Genomic DNA, 22021 nt, shown 5'->3' with positions numbered 1-22021 from the left:
TCTTAGAGTTTCAATTTTATGAAGGTAAGAAGCTACAGATTTCTATTATTAGGCTCCAGAGCATGTTCCTTCTTGATCCAAACTCCTCTGTGTTATATCTGTCAAGTACACAGGCAAAAGTAGCAGGTGCTTGCAAGTTACATAATTCATTACATTAGATAACTATCAAATCAAATGCATTTTTTTGCTACGTGATGGTGGCTTTTTATAAAAATATTTCATAACCCACCATTAACCATTGTTTATTTCAGGTAAGAATTTTAATATATATCTAGGTAAAGTCTGTATAAGATGACTGTTTGTAGAGATTTGGTATGAAAGAAAGATTTCTTTTTTCTTTTGAAGCTGCAATATGAGATATTTTGAGTACGACAGACATGGATTTCAGATTGCTTGCTGCCGGAGTGAGGCTGGCTGTAGTCACTTGTCCCCAAGTTGGCTGTAGAGGGAAAGTGCTTACAGTGTGTGCCTCATACACAGCTATCTTCTGGGAAAAAAGCCTGTGTAAATGTGAAGGTCAATCAATTTAAAATTGAGAGATGAAAAAGAAATATGATATGCCTCAATAGAAATAGTCTTTGAGAATATATTAAGCTATTGTGAATGAAATAATGAGTGACTTACTAGCACTGGGATATATGCTTTGAAGGTTACTTCTCAGCCGCCTTGTGTAAAAGGTGATGTGGTAATGGTCTATAACTCGATCACCACATGGAAAGTTAACAGGTGATACATGAATTGAATGCTCTTGCTGTACTGTCATTGTTACTAGGAAGTTGACAACTACAATGAGCCTGAATCATGCCAGCACCTTATTTCACTAATCCCTGTGTTTATCATTCTCCTTTCAGATTCTTGGTTGGCTATAAGAACCTTGTATACTTACCAACGGTCTTTCTGCTAAGTTCCATTTTTTGGATATTCATAACTTGGTTCATTTTATTCTTTCCTGATATCCTTTTAAGCTTGAATTTAGATGTATATGTTATGTTTACCTTTAAAAAATAGTAATGGCATTGTTAGCAATCTTAATGTTGGAAAAGACCCAAAGAATGCAACTTGTATTTTCATTCATTTATGGAATGTGGCTGAGCACTTAATGTTGAAAATGCACTTGATCCTTTTGAAAATCTACCTGCTACTGTGGAAATAGTAGTTACCCAGTAATCACTTCTTACAGGAAAGGAACAATAGAGTGAATTACTGTTTTTCTTGGACCCATAATAATATGTTGGGTTGTTTTGAGATTTCTTCAGGGTCAGATGATTCTTTTAACTAGGTCAGCAGTTACAGTTGGTGAATAAGTCTTCTGGGTACCAAAATGACCTGTATGGGAGAGAGAGTTGAGAAATATAGCTTTCTCAGTAATGCTAGGCAACAGAGCTAGCTATTAGCAAAGGCAGTGGTTCTCAGCAAAAATAAATTTGCTTTGCTACTTAAAATATATGTGAAATAGCACTTTCAGAAAACTACTTTTTTGCTTAAGCTTGCTTTATCCTGGCTTCTTTTTCAAAATTCTAGTCACAGCTCTCTTTATACTTTCATGACTCACTAAAGAATGTTGGCAGCCTGTAGTTTCAGGAGGAAGAAGACAATTCATGTCTAATGAGTAAGTTTATTACTTGAGGATCAAGAGCCAAGTTCAAGTCCAGTTCAGGGGTGTGTGACCCTCTTAGGGTTGGCCAGGTCTAGTCACCTAGAAGTAGAGAGAATGGTTACTTGGTAGTTTGTGTTCATTAATAACATCAATTGGATCGGGCATATGTTCAATTCTCTCTCCAGACTTACTTCTGTTCTTCCAAAGACCCTGCTTGAGAAGCCGTTTTAATAATGCTTTACTTGTAGATTAGGAGGAGTGTGGTGGACAGAAATGTATCTTTTAAGTGTGTGTAGCAAACAGCCTCAGGTTTGCTAAGATGAACTTCCAAGACCAGGCACAGTTAAGGAGGAAGGGATATTTATTGAAGCTTAGGGGAAGTTCCATAATGGCAGAAGAAGCTGGCTCTGCTTTCACAGGTCCAAGCAGAGAGAGAAGCCACATGCCAAAAGCCACACACCACACTTCAGGAACTCCAAATAGAACTAGGCCCTTTGCATATCTTTAGATTGGAATTTCAAATCCACCACCACAATTTAGGGCTGCATTCTAAGATCTGCCCAGTGACACTGCCTCCAGCCAGGTGGCTGCAGATCCAAAATACAAACTAATAAACCACTGAATGTATTGGGGGCCATATGTTCAAACTATCACAGTCTGTTTTCTTAACTTCTGTGCTATAAGTCTCTGGTATTGACATTTCTGAAAAGAAAGACTAGAGTCTTGATAGGAAGAATTTATACTCAATTCCAGAATGTGTTTACAGGACTAGATTAGATGGACATAGGAAGATTCAGAGTGCTCATATTCACAGCCATTGTGTCGTGCTTTTGCATTAATGCTGCTTGTTTTTGAGCATTATTCTAATATGGTTTGGGTTTCTTTAATCTAAATGAAGACAGGTACCATAGATGTCACTACAATTTTTCAGAAGTTGTTAGCTCAAATCTTTCATCTCATAATTACTGACATGGTGGCAGCTTGTAAGCACCAGCCTTCTTTTTTTTTTTTAATTTTTTTTTTTGGTTTATTTTTATGTATTTATTTGAGAACCACAGACAGAGAGAAAGAGACAGAGAGGGAGAATGGGTGCACCAGGGCTTCCAGCCACTGCAAACAAACTCCAGATGCATGCAACCCCTTGTGCATCTGGCTAACGTGGGTCCTGGGGAATCGAGCCTTGAACTAGGGTCCTTAGGCTTCACAGGCAAGCACTTAACCACTAAGCCATCTCTCCAGCCCAGCACCAGCCTTCTCATCAGCACTTAATCAAGACTTAGGTGATGATATTGGATAAGTTACTTTGTGATGTATCAGGAACTAGGAGGTTGTATCATGACCACACATTTTATACCAGTGTTACTGCAGAAGACCTGAAGCTCATAAATTACAGGACAACGGCATGACACTGAAAAGGAATGAATAATATTTTTGTGGTAGTGGAATGAATAGTTTTAAAAATTGTGTTTTTTGATGAATCTTTAAATTTTGAGCAATTTCAATCTTGTAAAATCAAAAACTTAAAAAATATGATTCCATTGTTGTTTAAAAACCTTAATTGTATAAATTAAATTTCACTTCGCTATAACTAGAACCTGTTCAATACTTGTGAAGCTTTATTATATCAGAACTGATTTCCATTGCTAGATCAAATCTTAAAGAGTTGGAATCAAGAAGATGGAATATTTAACTCACGTGTACAACGTGCCACTCCATCTAGGCAGCATTAGAACCTGCTGCTGTGAGGCCATGTGGGCCAGTAGGTGGCGCACTTCATCTTCAGATCAGTGTTCCCATGCAGCACGCTGACATCTGCCAGAACAGCCCTGTGAATGAGCTGGAGTACTGCCATGGAAAGACCCTTCCTAATGCAGCCAGTCTTGCCTCAGGCTGCCGAGTAGGACTGATCAGAAGCTTCTGCCCACAGCCTGAGTTTATTAGGGAAGAGGGTCTAGGGCACTGTAGGAAGTATATAGTCTTTAGAATAAGGATGGCTATGAATTTTAGCTTTATATATAATTTATTTGACAGAGAGAGAGATTGAGAATGGGCACGCCAGGGCCTCCAGCCATTGTAGATGAATTCCAGATGCATGCACCCCCTTCTGCATCTGGCTTACGTAGGTCCTAGAGAATTGAACTGGAATCTGTTGGTTTGCAGGCAAATGCCGTAACCACTAAACCATCTCTCCAGCCCCGAATTTTAGCTTTTTTAAAAAATTTTTTTAAAATTATTTATTTGAGAGCGACAGAGAAAGAGGCAGAAAGAGGGAAGGGAAAGGGAGGGAGAGAATAGGCACCCCTGGGCCTCCAGCCACTGCAAAGGAACTCCAGACACATGCGCCCCCTTGTGCATCTGGCTAACGTGGGTCATGGGGAATCAAGCCTTGAACCGGAGTCCTTAGGCTTCACAGGCAAGCACTTAACTGCTAAACCATTTCTCCAGCCCATAGCTTTTTTTTTCTTCAAAGTTAAATACTATTCGACAGGTTATTTAATTTTACTATGTGTCCATTTTTCTGGAAGGTGGTGAAAGCAGTACCAAGCTCATCACTATACTGTGATATCTACAGGGCTGGACACAGTTTTCATTGCAGATTTGGTGCTGTAAAAACAATACAAGCTATCATATGATCAATTACTGTTGTGAACAAAACCTGTGGAAGGCTGCAGGTTAAACCCCCCCCCCAAAAAAAAAAGCTAATTTTAAAGAGAACTCAAGGTTGGCTTCCCAGTTCGTTGTTTTTTGGTGCCTTTTCTAATTGCTTCCCCCCCCCCCCCCCCAGGAGAGTGAAAGTAGATTTTATTAAGGCAAATATAGGAAAAGACTCCTGAGAGTGGAAAGATCCAGGGTTTCTGGATCAGGGGCTTGAGCTATGGGAACATAAAGGTGGAAAAGCACAAGTGTCAGGGGCAAGACTGGTTAGGATTTCTGCCACCATCCAAAAGAGAGGAGGGAAGGGGAGAGGGAGAGAGAAGAAAGGGAAATTTAGGAAAAAAAGTTAAAATTCCCGAGTTAGAACTTAAAAGAAGACAGGCTTTGCAGTTGAGTTTTCACCCAACCTCTGTATTTGGCTTTTCTGAGGGAGGACTGAATGGAAGAGAATAGGGCCTTAACTTGCGAGTTTGAAGGTACAGTTAAGGCTTGGTAAAGAATTGGTGACCTTGAATGCTACATTTACAATACTGTCTTTCACTGAGTTAAGCTTAATAGGACTAAATACATGCAAAGGCCCGACTTGATTTCAGACTTACTCAGCTATATGAGACATGTTATGGGGAGATTTGGCAGTTTGGGGTCTAGTATAAAAGAGTCAGGAGCTGGGTAATCTGGTACATGCCTGTAACCCTAGCATTTGGGAGATGAGGTGGGAAGATGGAAAGTTTGATGCTACCCTAGACTACATGTTGAGCTCAAGACCACTGTAAGCCCCTGTCTGTGGATCCCGGGTACTGCAGTAGAGGAGTAAGGAAAGAAGAGAAAAGAGGAGAGCTTTGAATGAACGCGTAGTATTGCTGATGACTCAGCTGTCTAGGGAGCTGCCCTTTTACATACAGTACTATGAAGATGTAGGTGCCTAAGCAGAGCATACCACCAATGTCACTGTCCTCTACACTTCTCAGTAATACCTCAGTGTGTTTCTGTCTTGAATTCTGGTTTGTTTTTGTTTTTTTTTTTGAGGTAGGGTCTCACTCTGGTCCAGGCTGACCTGGAATTAACCCTGTAGTCTCAGGGTGGCCTTGAACTCACGGTGATCCTCCTACTTCTGCCTCCCAAGTGCTGGGATTAAAGGCGTGCGCCACCACGCCTGGCCTGTCTTGAATTCTGTTCTTTTGGACATAGTGGCAGATGGGAACACAAAGAACCATGACCATTGACTGCTGTGTAAGGAGTCCTGCTGTGGTCCTGGAGGCATGGTCCTTCATCCCAGCTTCATGTGTTGGTGAGCCAGGGGAGGGCACTGTAGAGCATGGGTACTCAGTAACAAATCTGTTGAACAAATGTAGGAATAGGTTCATGTGGGGTGAATCTAAAGAACCCAGTGAAGAAAAATCAGTTACCAAGTTCTAGAGGGGCACATTTTAGCTCTGCATTGAAACTTCAACTGCAAAAGAATCACTGGCTAGCTTTGCGCAGTGGCAGTATCGTAGCCAATGAGGTTTATCCGAGGTGCGATTATTGCTAATTGAAAACTTTTCCCAATACCCCGCCATGACGACTTGAAATATAGTCAGCATTGGCAATTTTTGACAGTCTCTACGGAGACTGAAAAAAAAAAAAAAGAATCACTGGCTTACAGAGGATGCTGACATCTATAAATATATCTAGTCTAAACCCTATCAGGCCAACCTTTTGACATGGCAACATGTTGTCTTTTATAAAGTTCAAGTTTGAGGGGCTGGAGGGATGGCTTTAGAGGTTAAGGTGCTTGCCTGAAAAGCCAAAGGACCCAAGTTCAATTCCCCAGGACCCACATTAGCCAGCTACACAAGGTGGCATTTGCAGCAGCCCTGACATACTTATTCTCTCTATGTGCTGCATGCTCTGTCTCTCTCAAATAAAATAAGTAAAGCAAAAAGGTTTTTTTAGAAAAGTTCAAGTTTGAGAACCACCCAATTTATTTACCAAAAAAAAAAAAACAAAAAAAAAACAAAAAAACCCAGCTGGTTATGTCGGTGTACACCTTTAGAGAGGCAGGGGTAGGAGGGTTGCTGTGAATTCAAGGTCACCCTGAGACTACATAGTGAATTTCTGGTCAGCCTGAGCTCTCGACCTCTCAAAAACCAAAAGAAAAATCTCATAATGACTGGGCATGGTAGCTTACACCTATAACCCCTGCATTCTGGAAACTGAGGTAGAAGAATTGCTGTTAGAAATCAGCCTGGGCTACATATTGAGTTCTAGATTTAGCCTAGTTCCAGGACTAGAGTGAAACCCTGCCTCAAAAACAAAAGTTTATTATGTCATGTCGGACTGCATTCACAGCTGTCCTCAGCCACCTGCAGACCACAGGTTAGATACTCCCGAGTGCCGCAGGAAAAGCATTCCTAGGTTCAGGGAAGGTGAGACTCCTTCCTTCCAGAGAATTAGAAGAGATTTGGCATACTGAAAGTGTGCCTTAAGTAAGAGGAGGGCCTGGAGAGATGGTTCAGTGGTAAGTGCACTTCATGAACAAGCATGGAGTTCACGAGCACATTCCTGTAGGGTTATAATAGGGCAGGACTACTTTTGGGGGGGGGGGTTGTACATCGGAAGCCCAGGCAGAAAGCAGAGGAAGGTTCTGAGAACCAGTAATGAGATGTTTGTCATACTGTGCTCTTCTGGAGAGGGTTCGTATGTTCCTTAACTTGGCTTGAACATGTTGCAGGCAGCCCTTTCTACCTTGTTTTTTTTTTCAGCATAGCAGCTTTTCTCTACTTTTTCTACAAGACTTGGGCAACTGATCCAGGTTTTACCAAGGCTTCTGAAGAAGAAAGGAAAGTGGTGAGCTCTGTTTTTTCTTCTGTTCCTTAAGTCGTGTAAGTTCCAAGAGTTACTTCCTTGCTGGTTTTGGCATGGCTGTGTCTTTTAGTGCATGCTACCTCGTAGATAGAGCGTGAATGTGGAATGAATAGATAAGCAAAAATGGGGTTTCTGTACAGTCCTTTACTTTTTAACTTAGGTATAACACACTTTTTAAGAAATATCCTTATTTCCTTTTTAAAAAAAAATTTATTATTTGCAAGCAGAGAAAGACAGATGGATGCACCAGAGCCTCTAGCCACTGCAGACAAACTCTAGATCTAGAGCACATGCCACTTTGTGAGTCTAGCTTTATGTAGGTACTGGGGAATTGAACTTGGGTCATTAGGTTATGCAGGCAAGTGACTTAACCTCTGAGCCATCACAGTAGCCCAATATCCTTGTTTTCTATAAAAGTTATGCCCTACCATGACTTTTTTAAGACTTGATCTTTGTTATTGGATATGATCTCCCTCATCCTTAGAATACTTAGATACGGGTCATTTGTGTATTGCCTCTCTTCATCAAGGGTAAATAGGCAGGGCCAAAGGTCTTTCTTCTCCATAATAACTGAGGAGATACCCTTTCCTCAAATTTGAAGCAGTCAGAAGACATAGCATTCTTTCCCACTGCCCGTGGATGTTTAGAAGCTAGGCAAAATGTTGTCTTCTGTTACTTAGTACTGAAAGACTTGGCAGTTGGTGCTTATAACAGTTAGATTTGCTGTTGATTGGTGTCTTTTGTTTCTGTGTGTTTGTATGTGTGTTTAATTGTGTTCCCCTAGCAGATTTTAGCTAGTACATAGATGAGAAGTTTAATTTTTCCTTTACCTCTAGGAAGCTCAGCATGTTTAATTATGTGTGTAATTCAGGAAAAGGAAGGCCATTCATGAAGAGGAGGTGGTGAGGGAGATAAAGGGATATAAGTTATATTCAGTCTAATTTATTTGCTAATGGCTAAAAAAGCAGCCTTGACAGTGTACAGAGTAATTTGGTGGTAAGTATTCTAGACTGCTTTTCTAGCTTCTTTGAGTAGCCAGACAAACATACTGTGAGATCTGTGAGAATGGGACAGAACGATGTCAAATGCATCTTAAGGTCAAACATTATATCTTTCAGAATATTGTTACCCTAGCAGAAACTGGCTGTCTGGACTTCAGAACGTTTTGCACATCATGTCTTGTAAGTCTTTCTTAAGTGATATTATTTGTTTTCTGTAGCACAAACGTATTGGGTGACGTCACTTAAGTCAGCCTTTGTCAGATCTTCAGGGCTTCTACACCTCCATCTTTCCTGGTTCTGATTTTGCATTGCTGTTGGGGCAGTTTTCTGCCACATGCACATGGAATGATGTTTATAATCTCGTGAAGTTGCCCGTGGTTAAATCTCTTATTATCCATAGTATGCTCTGTTTGCTTTTCCCTGTCAGGGAGCATATGTTAAAAATAACTTCAAGTCAAGGCTCATGTTGACCATAAAAGCCATTTAGGAAAACATTTTTCTCTCTTTCTTTCTTTCTTTTTCTTTTTCTTTCTTTCTCCTTCCTTCCTCCCTCCCTCCCTCCCTCCCTCCCTCCCTCCCTCCCTTCCTTCCTTCTTTCTTTCTTTCTTTCTTTTTGTGACAGAATTGGCACACCAGGGCCTCCAGACACTGCAATCAAACTCCAGACCTGTGGGCCACCTTGTGTGCATGTGTGACCTGGTGCTCTTGCATTGCCTTGTGTGTCTAGCTTAATGCAGGATCTGGAGAGTTGAACATAGGTCCTTAGGCTTCTCAGGCAAGTGCTTTAACCGCTAAGTCATCTCTCCAGCCCAGGAAACCTTTTTTTGTGTGTGTGTTTTGTTTTTTGTTTTTGTTTTTCAAGATAGGGTCTCACTTTAGCTCAGGCTGACCTGGAATTCTGTATGTAGTCTCAGGGTGGCCTCGAACTTACGGTGATCCTCCTACCTCTGCCTCCTGAGTGCTGGGATTAAAGGCATGTGCCACCACACCCAGCTCCAGGAAACTGTTTATTTTGCATTTGAGGAGTCAGAACCTAGAGGAAGGAAGCAAATTATTGGAAGAACCAGAGATTGAATACAGGTTTCCTCTTTCTTCCTCCCGTGCTTACTCTGTCATATGTTATGCCTCAGTTCCTATTAACCAGTGTGAATACTCTAGAATTCAAGTTTCTCTTAGTGGAGGCTTAATTAGTAGAGACATAGAAGTAATTATTAGTAAGGCATTTCAGAGCCACTATGTGAATGAATCATCTCTTTAGGATTATTGTGCAAGGGTCTTTACCATCTAAGATTAAAGTTTTGTTTATGATTTGTTACCACTTTAAGACACTGTTTTTTGCTCAGGCCTCTCTTAATTGCTCACTTAGATAAGGAAGCCACTAAGGTCACTGCATTGCCATGTGTGCAACTCTTGTGTGGCTCGATTTGACCAACACTGCTTTTGGACTGGACGGTGCATAGGTGAGAAATTTAACTTTTCCTTCACCTCTAGCTCAGCATGTTTAGTTATGTGTGTGATTCAGGAAAAGGGAAGGCCATCAAGGTCTCAATTTTGTAGTTCTCTAAGAACCATCTTTATGGTTTATATGACTTTATGGATAGCCATTGTCATTTGTGTAGTATTTTAGAGTTATGCAATACTTTCACCAATTAATTCATCAGAAGCACACCTGTGTGGTGTTTTAGAGCTGAGAAGTTGTAAAAAGTGAAAATACTTGCTTAATATCATCCTAGTAGTATCAATCTGCCATTCCAAATACTGAGCTCCTTCAATATGTAACTTGTCCATCTCTCTTACCCTCCACCTGCCTCCTTCAGGCTTAAGTAGGAGAGAGGACCAGTGAGGACAGGTCCTGGGCTCACCTCTGCCCATAGACTACTCCTTTTCCCTCTGAGCCAGCACAGTTAAAGCCAGGGTGTAGGGCTGGGGAGATGACTTAGTGGTTAAGGCTCTTGCCTGCAAAGCCAAAGGACCTAGGTTCGACTCCCCAGGACCCATGTGAGCCAGATGCACAAGGGGGCACATGTGTCTGGAGTTGCAGTGGCTAGAGGCCCTGGCGTGCCCATTTTTCTCTCTCCTCTCTCTCTCTCTGTCTTTCTCTCTCTCCCAAATCTTTTTTTTTTTTTTTTTTTTTTTAAGAAAAGCCATGGTTTATTATGAGGAACATCCGAGAAGCTGAGTGTACGTCTTCAGTAGAGGGTTTGCTTTTGTTGTCCTGAGGAACAGGAGGCAGCTGACTCCAACAGGCTTCCATAGCACATTTTTATGTCCTTTTCTCTTCCCAGGAGAAGGATGATTAGATGATCATTAGACATTAGATGATGCTGGGGTTCCTAATCTTCCTGAGCCCCATTCTGTCATAAAGATCAAATGATTGGTATTAAGCCAGACAGCACTGGATGGCAGCAAGGACACTGTAGCAGTGAGCTTATCTGTTTTAATCCTACTGCATTTGACAGTGTTCCACATGCAGCCTCTTGTGTGGTAACCACAGGCTTGTGAAGTGTGAGAAGCATTATCTCCTCTTGTTACTGCAAGTGACAATGAATCAGAGGAATCAGATGCCTGTGCTGATGGTGGTGCAACTAGTAACCCATAAACCTGGGTCTCCTGACTCTGGAGGTTGTTCTCAGGGGTGTTGCTATTTGAGGAGTAAATGGGATTATGATGTGGTGGTGCCTGAAGAGCAAGTGTGTCTTAGCATTGAAGTGTCCCCATGCCTAGCACCAAGAAGGCAACATGCTGGAAGAGGCCTGGGTTGCCTGGCTTCCCTCATCCCTTCCTTCTGCAGATGCTTTTGTAGGCTGCAGTTTACCCTCTTGCCGCCCCCCTGCAGTGGAGACATGCATTCAGTTGCTTTCTCTGTTCCCTATCAAGTCAGTTTTTGATGTGCATAGGTGGTTCTTGTGTAACCAGGCCGTGGAAGGGAGGAAGACATCAGGTGTGATTTCCCTGCTTCTGTCCTTGAGCAGGGCAGGCTAGCCTAGAGCCGTGTGCTCTGTTCACTGTGTCGTCTTCTAGGCACGAAGGAATATTATGTAACATAGTCATTGGTCTGTGGCATCCAAATTATTTGATTTGGAAAGCCGGGTGTGGTGGCACTCCTCTTTAATCCCAGCACTGGGGAGGCAGAGGTAGGAGGAGCGCCATGAGTTTGAGGCCACCCTGAGACTACATAGTGAATTCCAGGTCTGCCTGGGTTAGAGTGAGACCCTACCTTGAAAAACAAAACAAAGGGGGTAAAAAAGAATCACTTGGTTTGGATTTAGTAGTGTTTGAGAACAAACTAAAATCTTAATTCTGTCTTACAGTGGTTACTTATACTTAGGTCTTGTCATGTAAAGAAAGGGTTAAGTGTCCTTTGTCTCTTCTTGATTTAGGCTTTGGCAACCACCACCATTACATACGCTTCTTGTTTTTCCTCTCCATGGTGTGTGACTGGGTCATGTACGGATCTTTCGTCTGTAAGTATAAATTTTTCTTTCAAGCTCATGCATCCACATCTATTTCTGTCCTTGAAAACCCTTGTCTATCTGTCATATTCTGTAAACCATACCCTTAACAAAATGAGTAGAAGCCTTTAAGACTCTCAACGTTGTCATTGTCGCTGCAAGAAATGCTGGAAGAGGTTAGTTTTTCTATACTTGGAAAGATCAATTGAAAAATGGTCAAAAATAGAAGAAATTCCTTTAAGGCAAGTGTGGGCTTGTTCTCAACAAGTGCTCAACAACTAGGTGCTCAAGTATGGGAGGACAGAGGCAAGGCTAGTGGTGGGAGCTGTGGGACTTTGGTCACAGTAAATTAAGGAGCAAAGCTGTCAAGGCACAGGCTGTTTGATAAGTATCCGTTGAAACTGAGAACTAATGGGAGCCTACTGACAATGGAGTAATTGGAGGTAAAGACAAAAAAAATTATAACACTTATTCTGCAGTTCTCAAAAAAGAAAGTAACTTTAGTAGCATTTGAAAAGGGTGCCTAGGTGTGTCATGTAGGGAATGATAACTAATGATAGCTGTCCCAAGATCAGTGAAGGACAAGATTTAAATTGAAAGGATTTTTGTGAGCACTTAAGAATTGTGTGAGCCGGGCACTCTGGAGGCAAAGGTAGTATCACAGAGAGTTCAAGGCCACCCTGAGACTACATAGTGAATTCCAAGTCAGCCTGAGCTAGAGTGATACCCTACCTCAGAAAACCAAAAAGAGGGGGGGTCGCTGGAGTGATGGCTTAGCAGTTAAGCACTTGCCTGTGAAGCCTAAGGACCCCAGTTTGAGGCTCGATTCCCCAGGGCCCATGTTAGCCACATGCACAGGGGGTCGCACGCATCTAGAGTTTGTTTGCAGTGGCTGGAGGCCCTGGTGCGCTTATTCTCTCTATATATCTGCCTTTCTCTCTCTGTCTGTTGCTCTCAAATAAATTAATAAATAATAAAAACAAAAAGAATTAAAAATTGTGTGACTATACTCTTCAGATGTTGGAGTAGGTCGTGTAAGGGGAACCTATAATACTGGTAACTGGTTGAATGATTAATTTGAACTTTGGTCTTTCACTTTCTGTTATTTATTTATTTATTTATTTTGAAGATTCTGGGAGAATGTAGGCATTTTCACTACTCATCTGTTCCCATTGGCCCTGCTACCAGTAGACAGCTAGTTTGTTGGTTGAGTTTAAATCTGCATGAAGGCTTTTTGTTGTTGTTTTAGCATCCCTAGCCAAGCATTCTTCTCAGCTCATAATGTCTCTCTTATCTCCTTCACCCCACTTTCTTATTTAAATTTTGTTTAAAAGAATTCTTTCTGACTCAGCCTCCCAGTTCCCCTCTAGAAATACCCAAACCCAAACGTCACACATTTTGTATGTTTGGGATTTCATGTTTGTAGGTCGTTAGCGCCTGTGTGAACAAGTTACCTTGTGCCTTGGTTCTAGCACTGTGTTTGTTACTGCATCCACTAAACAGGTTGACTTTTGCCCTGATGTTAATGCAGTGCAAACTTCAGCTCCTCTGTCAGACCCTTTCCAACTGACTTGCTCTTTCTGTCTGATATCTGAGACTTGCTTTATAGTTTAATGTAACTGGCTGGCTCAAATAAGTTTACTATGCTCAGGTTAAGATTCTTGAGCTCAAGCCAGGCATGGTGGTGCACACCTTTAATCCCAGCACTTGGGAGACAGAGGTAGGAGAATCACTGAGTTCAAGGCCACCCTGAGACTCCATAGTGAATTCCAGGTCAGCCTGGGCTAGAGCGAGACCCTACCTCAAAAAACAAAACAACAACAACAAATGGGGTGAAGAGATTGCTTAGCAGTTAAGGCATTTGTCTGCAAAGCCAAAGGATCCCGGTTTGACTCTGCAGGACCCACATAAGCCAGATGCATAAGGGGGCACATGCATCTGGAGTTTGTTTGTAGTGGCTGGAGGCCCTGGTGTGCCCATTCTTTCCCTGTCTTTCTCTCATAAAACATAAATATAAATATACATACATATATATATATACATATATATATATATATTTTTTTTTCTTTCAAGATTCTTGAGCTCAGTTCTTGTCAAAAGCCACAAGTAATGTTGAGCATTGGAATTTACAAACCTTAGATGTTTCATGGCAAGAGAAATCAAGGCTGTTTGACAGAGCTTCTCTGACAGCTGTCCTTTGATGAAACATGTACTTGGGAAACTTTCCATGTCGGTGCGTGGACCAGCTTCTTGTGAGTCAGGAAGTATCAGCATCCTACACAGTACAAGGAAAAGATACTAGGTCAGTATCAGAAAGGGCTACATGACTGTCAGAGCTACCTGCAGATAAAAGATACTTGACATAGAGCTATGAGAGTTCCCTGTCCTTAGCCACTGACTGCCTGCTAAGAATGTACTAGCACAAATTAAATTGATTTATGCAGCCACATCATTTATACGAAATCTGAAATCAGTACTTCACTATGAGAATTTCGGTGTAGTTCACACTGAGTTATGACAAAAACTCCCAGCAGGAAGCAGTAAAAATCCATAAGCAGAAAGAAACTGGTATTCACTCTTGCCCAGCAGCTGTCTCCTTCTCTGCCTGCTGTTGGGAATGATGGTGCACATGTGTGTTAGGTGCACAGGTCACATCATTCTCTGCTGTCTTAATGAGAAACTCCAAAGACAGTTTCATTTGCTTTAGTATGATTGCTGCTAGCATACGTCAGACATAAGATCATGAAAGATGGTTGGGAATAAATGAGACTCAGAGGAAAAATCGATGATCAGGACTTAATGGGCAGGTACGTTATAGTAAAGACATGGGTTTATTTTCTTCCTGTTCCAGAAGCTCTTCAGCGCTGCTTTGGGGGAATGTCTAAAACTGCTTATCAAGTTGTCAGTGGGTGTTCTGAAACCTTAGAGTGCAAATCTGCAGAAGTCTTGTGACAGAAATCATTCACCACGTTGCTTATAAAAGAACTTGAGAACCCTTCCCTTGTTCGTACTGCTCTCTGCCTGTCTTTCTCTTACTACTACTCCAGTTTTCATGGATTAAGAGTTAGAATCATGAAGTCCACAGTGAAGTTCTCTCTTTTAACTGGCATGTTGATGCCCTGGGGCTGAAAGTGAGCTGTTAACATTTGAACCTTACTGTTTCGTGGGCATGCCTGTTTGATGAAGTGCCTTAGGCTAGCCTTTCTTTCCCACAGCTAGTTAGTGGCCCAGTGCAGAGGTATATCATACCTGGCTCCATGATGATTGGGTCTGGATGGTATGTGCCTAGTTGCTTGTAGGATGTCTTGTGCACACTATAATCCCTATGCATCTGAACCTTTAATATGAATTTATATTCAGTCCTGCAGCTGACCTATAACTTGCTATAATGTGAAGAAAATAAATAGATTTGTTTAATGCATTTATTCTCAGTTGTCAAGCCTGAACAATTCTGGTCAGAGTATTTACTAAATATGCTGATTTTGGTGAAGAGTTTATGGGCTTGTATTAGTTGTTTTCCTTGTTGCTGTGACAAAAGGCTTGAGAAGAAGCAGTTTAAAAGGAGAAAGGGTTTATGTTAGCTTTTAGTTTAAAGTTACAGTCCATTGTGGTGGGGAAGGCATGGTGGCAGCAGCATGAAGCAGAGCTCCTCCCATTGCATCTGGAGTCAGGAAGCAGAGAGCAGTGAATGCTGATGCTTCATGTGCTTTCTCAGTCTGGGCCCCCAGCCCTTGGAATGGTGCTGTCCACAGTTAGGATGTCTTTCCCTACCTCAACCAAGAAACTCTGTTACAGATAGACCCAGAGATCTGTTTCCTAGGGGATTCTATGAGACTGACAACATTGATCATCACAGGGCCTCTCTCCCGTTTCTTCCTTCCCCAGGAAGTGCTGTGTGGTGCTAACACTAAGATACCCTTTCCTCACCTTTGGGAGTTGAGTTTGCATTCAGAAAAAAAAAAACTACTAAAATTGAATGTATTCTGATTTTGTTGTGTTACATATTTTGGATGTTTGAGTATTGAATGCTATGGGAAGAAGTTAATATTGACTAAATTGAATGTTCATTGTTACCTCTCTGATACGTGCTAAGCATATACACCACCACTGAGCTACTCCTATGTTTCTAGAGTGCTATTTATTATGTCTGTCTGTTCTCCCTAAATGGACAGGATGACTTTATTTTCTTGGAGGTTTACCACTAGTTTGCTATCCTTTTGATAATGAATTCCTTTTTATGGGTTCACAGATTGGTCAAATCATTGTGCCACAACATTCAAGGAAGATGGACTTTGGACCTACCTAAGTCAGATCGTGGCCTGTTCTCCTTGGGTTTTGTATATCTTCTTGCTAGCAACATTCCATTTCTCATGGTCAACATTTTTATTAGTTAATCAACTCTTTCAGGTAATTTTTGTCTCATATGCCTCTGTATAAAATTCCTAATGACCTAAAGTAAGTGGGAAGACTTAAATTTAAAATCAGAAGATAGGCTAGAGAGAGGGCTTAGTGGTTAAGGTGCTTACCTGCAAAGCCAAAGAACCTAGGTTCGATTCCCTAATGTAATCCAGGTGCACAAGATGGCACATGCATCTGGAGTTCATTAGTAGTGTCCAAAAGCCCTGACATATCCATTCAGTCTCTTTCTATCTATCTCTGCCTCTTTCTCTCAAATAAACATTAAAAAAATAAAATCAGAAGACTTATGTTCTGTTTTCAACTTTGTTGCTTTCTCTGAGTCTAGGTATGGCATTTGGCCACTCATGTATTTTAGTTTTCTCATGTATAAGATGATGATAATAATGCCCATTTATTCTCACAGGATGGTTTAAAGGTTAGAATAATAAAAATTGATTGCTGGGGCTACACCCAGGAATAATCTAATTTAACCTTTTAATTTTATGGTACAGAGTGTTAAACTTGAGTTGTTCAAGGTCATGCTGTGGGTGGCAAAACCAGAACTGGGAATTTAGTTCTTCTGATAGCCCCATTCAAGGTCTCTTCCCATCATACAGTTAAGTTATATGGTGTGTGAAAGCATGTTATCAACTAGAATGTTATAGAAATGTGAGGTGAGTGTTTCCCTCAGCTGTTCAACTCTGTTACCATATGTAGTGCTTATATAGGTAGAAGTGGGAAGAACTGAAAGACAGGCCACTGACCTATGAACATGTTTTCAGAGAAAGTCTTGGCTGTGAGGAAGCTCAGTCTCCAGGGCAATCATCAGCTTTGGCTTTCTGCTGAGTTCCTTTCCCTACCCTGCTGCCCTTTTTCCTATTTGAGCCCAGCTGCTTCTCACTGTGGCTGTGAGCTGCCCACATGGAACGGGCAGCGGTGATTGGCATTTACTGCAGCACCACAGACAATTATAGCACTACTCAGCCATAGCAAAGTGAATTCCCAGTTTATGGGCAAAATAGCCAATTCCAAGATCATGATAGTAAAAATAGGAGAGAAAAAAATAGAAAAAAATGCTAAAGGAAGAAGTTAATATTTACTAAATTTGAGTATTTATCATTATCCTTCTGACATCAACAGCTCATGAAATAAGTGTAGTATCATAGTTGTGATCTATGATAATACTGATATTTATATCTATTTCCCAAAGCATTTACTCATCTATTTTCTCTTAAACATTTGAAGTTTAATCATGCCAAGACAGTGTCTCTATTTTATGATGAGAAAACTAAGTCTGAAGGAGCATGGTACCTTGATTCTGGCCTAGGCCTCCTGTTTCTGCTTGGTATATGAGGCTGTGGTATCCTGAGTATGTAAGCAGGGCTTGGAGGCTAGTACCGTAACACCAGCTCTGTCGAGGCTGAAGCAGAAAGGGGTGACAAGTTCAAGGCCAATCTGGGCTACATAGACCCTGTTTCACAAACAAACAAGATAATATCCTTCATAAAAGGTAGTATATAATGTCTATACTTTCTAAGAACAAGAAATGGACTACCTCTCAGTTTCAGAAACAGGAACTCAGAGCACGGTTATTTTCCTAATGAACGAAACACTGCAGTTCTTTGAAAACTAAGACCTCAGCTTGGGCATGATTTTGCCTGCAGTGGGTCAGTGAGCATGCAGACTTCGGGTTAGGAGCAGGAGCTGTGTCCCTATGCTGACCCTGGTAGGCAGACCCCGGCATCGAGAGGTGGAGCAGTTGCTCCAAGGTCACATAGCCTCAGCACTGGGAATTTCAGAAAGGCTATCCCAGATCCTCAACACAGTGTGATGACAGTGCTATGAGACATTCCATCTTATAGATAGTACATTGCTACTGGGTGTGTTTTGGGGATTAAGTTAGATAACCCTGTCAGACAGTGTGGTGTCAATGATTCAGGAGTTTAGGTTGCCTTAATGATCATTCTTCAGCAAATTTACGGGTCTTTCACTTTAGTGCCTTAACTAATGATGACATCTTGACAAAGAGGTTCTTAGAAGAACACAGAAACTGAGGTGATTGCACTGGCGCTGACCATGTCTTGCTGTATCTGTGCAGAACTTAACATGTTTGTGTATTGAAAATCTAAAGCTACCATAAGCTATAGCTAGAATTAGTACTTGTTTTGTGACTATTAAGTCAATGTACTGTGCTGTCTTGAAGATCAAGACAATCAAAGGAAAAGTCTGTCTGGTAGATGTATGTGTTCAGAGTATGCTCAGGGTTGAGTCTTTGTCCTTGCCATGCAGTTTAACCTGAAGTCTCTGGATTGGATTTGGGGAGGATGGAATGTAAACCAGCTCCCTGTAATGTATTTCTGAAAGCACTGGAGCCGTGGTGTGGATGCTTCATGTGCTCTCAACCGTCTCTTTCAGATTGCTTTTCTTGGCTTGACCTCCCATGAGAGAATCAGCCTGCTGAAGCAGAGCCGGCACATGAAGCAGACGTTGTCCCTCAGGAAGACACCGTACAAGTAAGTGGTTCTGGTCTGGTCATGGAGTTCTGTTGGAGGTCAGGCACATGAAGCAGACGTTGTCCCTCCAGAAGACACCATGCAAGTAAATGGTCCTGGTCTGGTCATGGAGTTCTGTGAGAGGTTCCTAGTAACTGATTTCCACCGGTGGATTTGAAGCTCTCTTTCTTGGGAGGTTCCCTACCAGATTTTGAGTGATAAGGGCATGAGCCCTGAGGGGTAGAGTATAGTTTCTTGGAATCAACACAAATAGCAAGTGACTGAAGTTTTGCCAGGATGGGAAATCTCTCCAGGACAGCCACACGGTCACAAGATTGCATGTTACTGGCGAGGAGTCATTGTGAGATGGTTAAGTATGTGTCTTTGTCAGGATTTCAACATCGCTTTCTAGCCTGAAGAATTCTTTTAGACCTCTGTTTAATGTGCTTACCTGTGTCAGGAAGCTAGCTTCTCAGGTTTGGGCTGTGTTCCTTTTAGAGCACTGGCTATGTAAAACATGTCCTCATTTGGAAATGAAAGTGTTTTGTAGGAAAGCTGTCATCTTGTGATATGAAAGATAAGCTTCAAAGCTTATCTCCCTGTCACCTACTCCAGGCAGAGTCTTGAGTCTAGGAGTGCTGCAGAGGTGAACCAGAGCCCTCGAGAGATTTGGGCCCACACTGCTTATCTCATGAACAGTCTATTTTGAAACTACTCTTGGGTACAGATGAAACCCTTAGGCTATGTGTCTTTAGAGAAGAGGGAGGCTGGCTGGCTTGATTGGGAAGTGATGGCTATAGCAGTTGGAGTGGAGAGTACTATTTCAGACTGGCATTGATGACCAAATCCTTTCTCAGTGCTTTAGTCAGAAGGGTAAATGTTTATTCCACTAAAGTATGGAACCCTGGTGACATAGGTGGAATTTTAACCTGAGCCCTGAGAGATTCGGGACAGGGTCTGATAGAGGCAGGAGAGAAGAAAGTCAAGGTCAGGAGGAGTCTGTAGGGAGGAGTATAGGTGAGAGTCAGGGGTGAGAGGGAGGGTGACACTGGCTGAATAGTGGAAACAAACCGACAGAACTGAAGGCAAAGCCTTAGGGCCACTTTGGATCTAGCTTCCGAAGTCCTGTCCAAGTCAAGGGTGTTACTGCTTTGCCCACCTCTGAGTCAGTTGAACTCACTAGCTTATCCAGTGCCAGACCCACTATCCAAGCAGGTCTGTCCGCTGCCTGAGTCATTTCCACACAGGCGCCCCTCTTCCTGGGAAGCCACTTTCTGGCTAACAGGAGTCCTTCACTGACAGTGGCCAGTCCTCCTCATGTGGAGGTCACCTCACAGAAGCACTGTCATCTTTGTGCACACGTGCTTTGGTGTGGAGAGGACTAGGCTAGGCAAGGGCCTGTGCATTAGAATAAGTTTCCTCATACAAGTATCTTGGGGCTTGAATGGAGAAAAGTGATATTGATGACAGTTATAGTCATGGAAGGCTCCAATAGGACTGTGACCTTGACTGGGCCTTGAGAATTGGTAAGGCCTAAAAGAGTGAGAGGGCCGCCTGAGGTCAGGGTTGGGGAGTGTCCATTCCAGGCCCACAGTTAAAGGCTTTGTGGAAAGAACAACCAGTCTAGGAACAGGAGGTTCATAGAAATAAGAATTTGGAGAGCTAAACATCGCCATTGTGTGGGGCCTTGAATCCAAAGCTAAATAGGTTGGATTAGAGCCTCTGGGCAGAGAAGTATCACAAAGGGTTGTGTTTGGAAGATGAGGATCTGTGAATAAATGAATTGGGTGTTGGAGGACTAGACTGCATCTGTTTTGTAAGGTGAGGAAGGAATGGAGATGGGCATCATTGAGTAAGCTGTTTAGAAAGTCATAGGAAAAACCTGTCTTGTTGGTTATAGTTCTGACCTGTGTGACTTACAAGATAATCACTTTCTGAATTAGGGCACTGGGAGAAAGAAAGAGAGAGGGGGCGGGCAGGGAGGGAGGAAGAAAGGAAGGAAGGGAGAAGGAGGGAGGGAAGAAGAAAGGAAGGAAGCAGGCAAGTGGGAGGGAGGGAGGAAAAGGAAAAGAAAGAATGGGGAGGGAGAGAAGGAAGGAAGGAGGGAGGAGGGTAAGAAGGAGGGAGGGAGGGGAAAGAAAGGAAAGGAAAAGAAAGAATGGGGAGGGAGAGAGGGAGGGAGAGAAGGAAAGAAGGAGGGAGGGAAGGGAAAAGAAAGGGGGAGGGAAAGGAGGAATGGAAAGAAAGAAAACAAAAAAGAAAAGAAACGTAGTTGTGGCAGTGACCAGGATAGTAGGTGGAGAGAATCAAATGGGAGTAATAAAGAAAAACCCATTTGAGTTGCTGAGCAAGCATCAGGAAATCTCAGAATAGGGATTGTGGTCCAGAAATAAAACTAGGTGTCAGTTTTAAATTCATGCCCGCAAGAGAAGTCTGTTCACCTCTGAATTCCTGCATTATCTTCAGAGGATGGTGTATCAGATGTCAGTGAATGTTCATGGTTCAGCTGGTTGTGAGGAGCAGCACAGGAAGAGCAGTGAGACATGTTCTCTCCTTTTCCCCACAGCCTTGGATTCATACAGAACCTGGCAGATTTCTTCCAGTGTGGTTGCTTCGGCTTAGTGAAGCCCTGTGTGATAGACTGGACGTCCCAGTACACCATGGTTTTTCATCCAGCCAAAGAGAAAGTTCTTCGCTCCGTATGACACAAAGCACCTCAAAACTCAGTCTGATTTCTTTTTATTTATGTTGATTTTTCCATGGTCTGAAAGGGAAATGACATTTAGAGATCCTAAGTCCAGAGCAAAATATAGGTGGCTTCAGGGCTCTGTGGAAACAGTTTTCAGTAAGTCCATAAGCCCATGCCTACTGATGGACCTAGAAAGATGGACCATTGCTGAGCAGTCTTCACAGACATCTTTTAAATCTTCCAGACTTTCCCCAAGAACATGAGCTACTTTTTTTTTTAAGACAATATTCAGTGATTATGGATAGAGTATTTTCAGATACTTTATTGGCTATTTAAAAATAGCATTTATTCTTTAAACTTATAAGTTTTGACAAGTTATTTGTCTTTGTTGTATGTATAAATATGTAAAGAATATTTAAATAGATTTACTTGTTTTGCTTTCAAACTTAATAAAACAATTTTTTTTATAATGAGTCTTAGTGTCTGACATTTACAGTCATGGAAGTCTCCAGTAGGACTTATATATAGTCTTATAGTCACGGAAGGCTCCAGAAGGACTGTGACCTTAACTGAGCCTTGAGAATTGGTAAGGCCTAAAAGAGTGAGAGGGCCACCTGAGGTCAGAATTGGGGAGTATGCATTCCAGGCCCACAGCTGAAGGCCTTGTGGAAAGAACAACCAGTCTAGGAACAGGAGGTTCATAGAAATAAGAATTTGGAGAGCTAAACATCGCCATTGTGTGGGGCTTTGAATCCAAAGCTAAAGAGGTTGGATATGATCCTCTGGGCAGAGAAGTATCACAAAGGGTTTTATTTGGAAGATGAAAGAAGCATCTTTAAACTCTTAAATTGAGGAAATTCATTGGTATGATAGAAAGAAGCTGATTTATA

The 22021-nt window shown here is 42.0% G+C and overlaps 1 protein-coding gene and 1 non-coding gene across 4 annotated transcripts in view; both read left to right on the top strand.

Moving 5' to 3' along the window:
- Zdhhc13 (zinc finger DHHC-type palmitoyltransferase 13) overlaps positions 1–21522 on the top strand; it is a 48222-nt gene extending 26700 nt beyond the window's left edge. For 2 of the 3 annotated variants that reach the window (XM_004650808.2, XM_045145446.1), the window contains exons 10-17: positions 852–952; positions 6957–7081; positions 8218–8280; positions 9467–9560; positions 11481–11564; positions 15802–15959; positions 18366–18463; positions 21009–21520. In XM_004650808.2, coding sequence (XP_004650865.1) covers positions 852–952; positions 6957–7081; positions 8218–8280; positions 9467–9560; positions 11481–11564; positions 15802–15959; positions 18366–18463; positions 21009–21147 — 862 coding nt within the window. In that variant the 3' untranslated portion in view covers positions 21148–21520. Of the gene's footprint in view, positions 1–851; positions 953–6956; positions 7082–8217; positions 8281–9466; positions 9561–11480; positions 11565–15801; positions 15960–18356; positions 18464–21008 lie in introns of all 3 variants that reach the window. The other variant, XM_045145445.1, reaches the window with a different exon arrangement.
- LOC123459600 lies at positions 5723–5863 on the top strand. The gene has a single exon (XR_006636360.1). It is a non-coding gene; the product is annotated as a U4 spliceosomal RNA (small nuclear RNA).
- Positions 21523–22021: the final 499 nt, after the last annotated feature.

The sequence above is a fragment of the Jaculus jaculus genome, chromosome 3, assembly GCF_020740685.1.
Source record: "Jaculus jaculus isolate mJacJac1 chromosome 3, mJacJac1.mat.Y.cur, whole genome shotgun sequence".
Lineage (NCBI taxonomy): Eukaryota > Metazoa > Chordata > Mammalia > Rodentia > Dipodidae > Jaculus > Jaculus jaculus.
The sequence above is the reverse complement of the archived record's forward strand: the minus strand, read 5'-3'. Positions and strand labels throughout refer to the sequence as shown.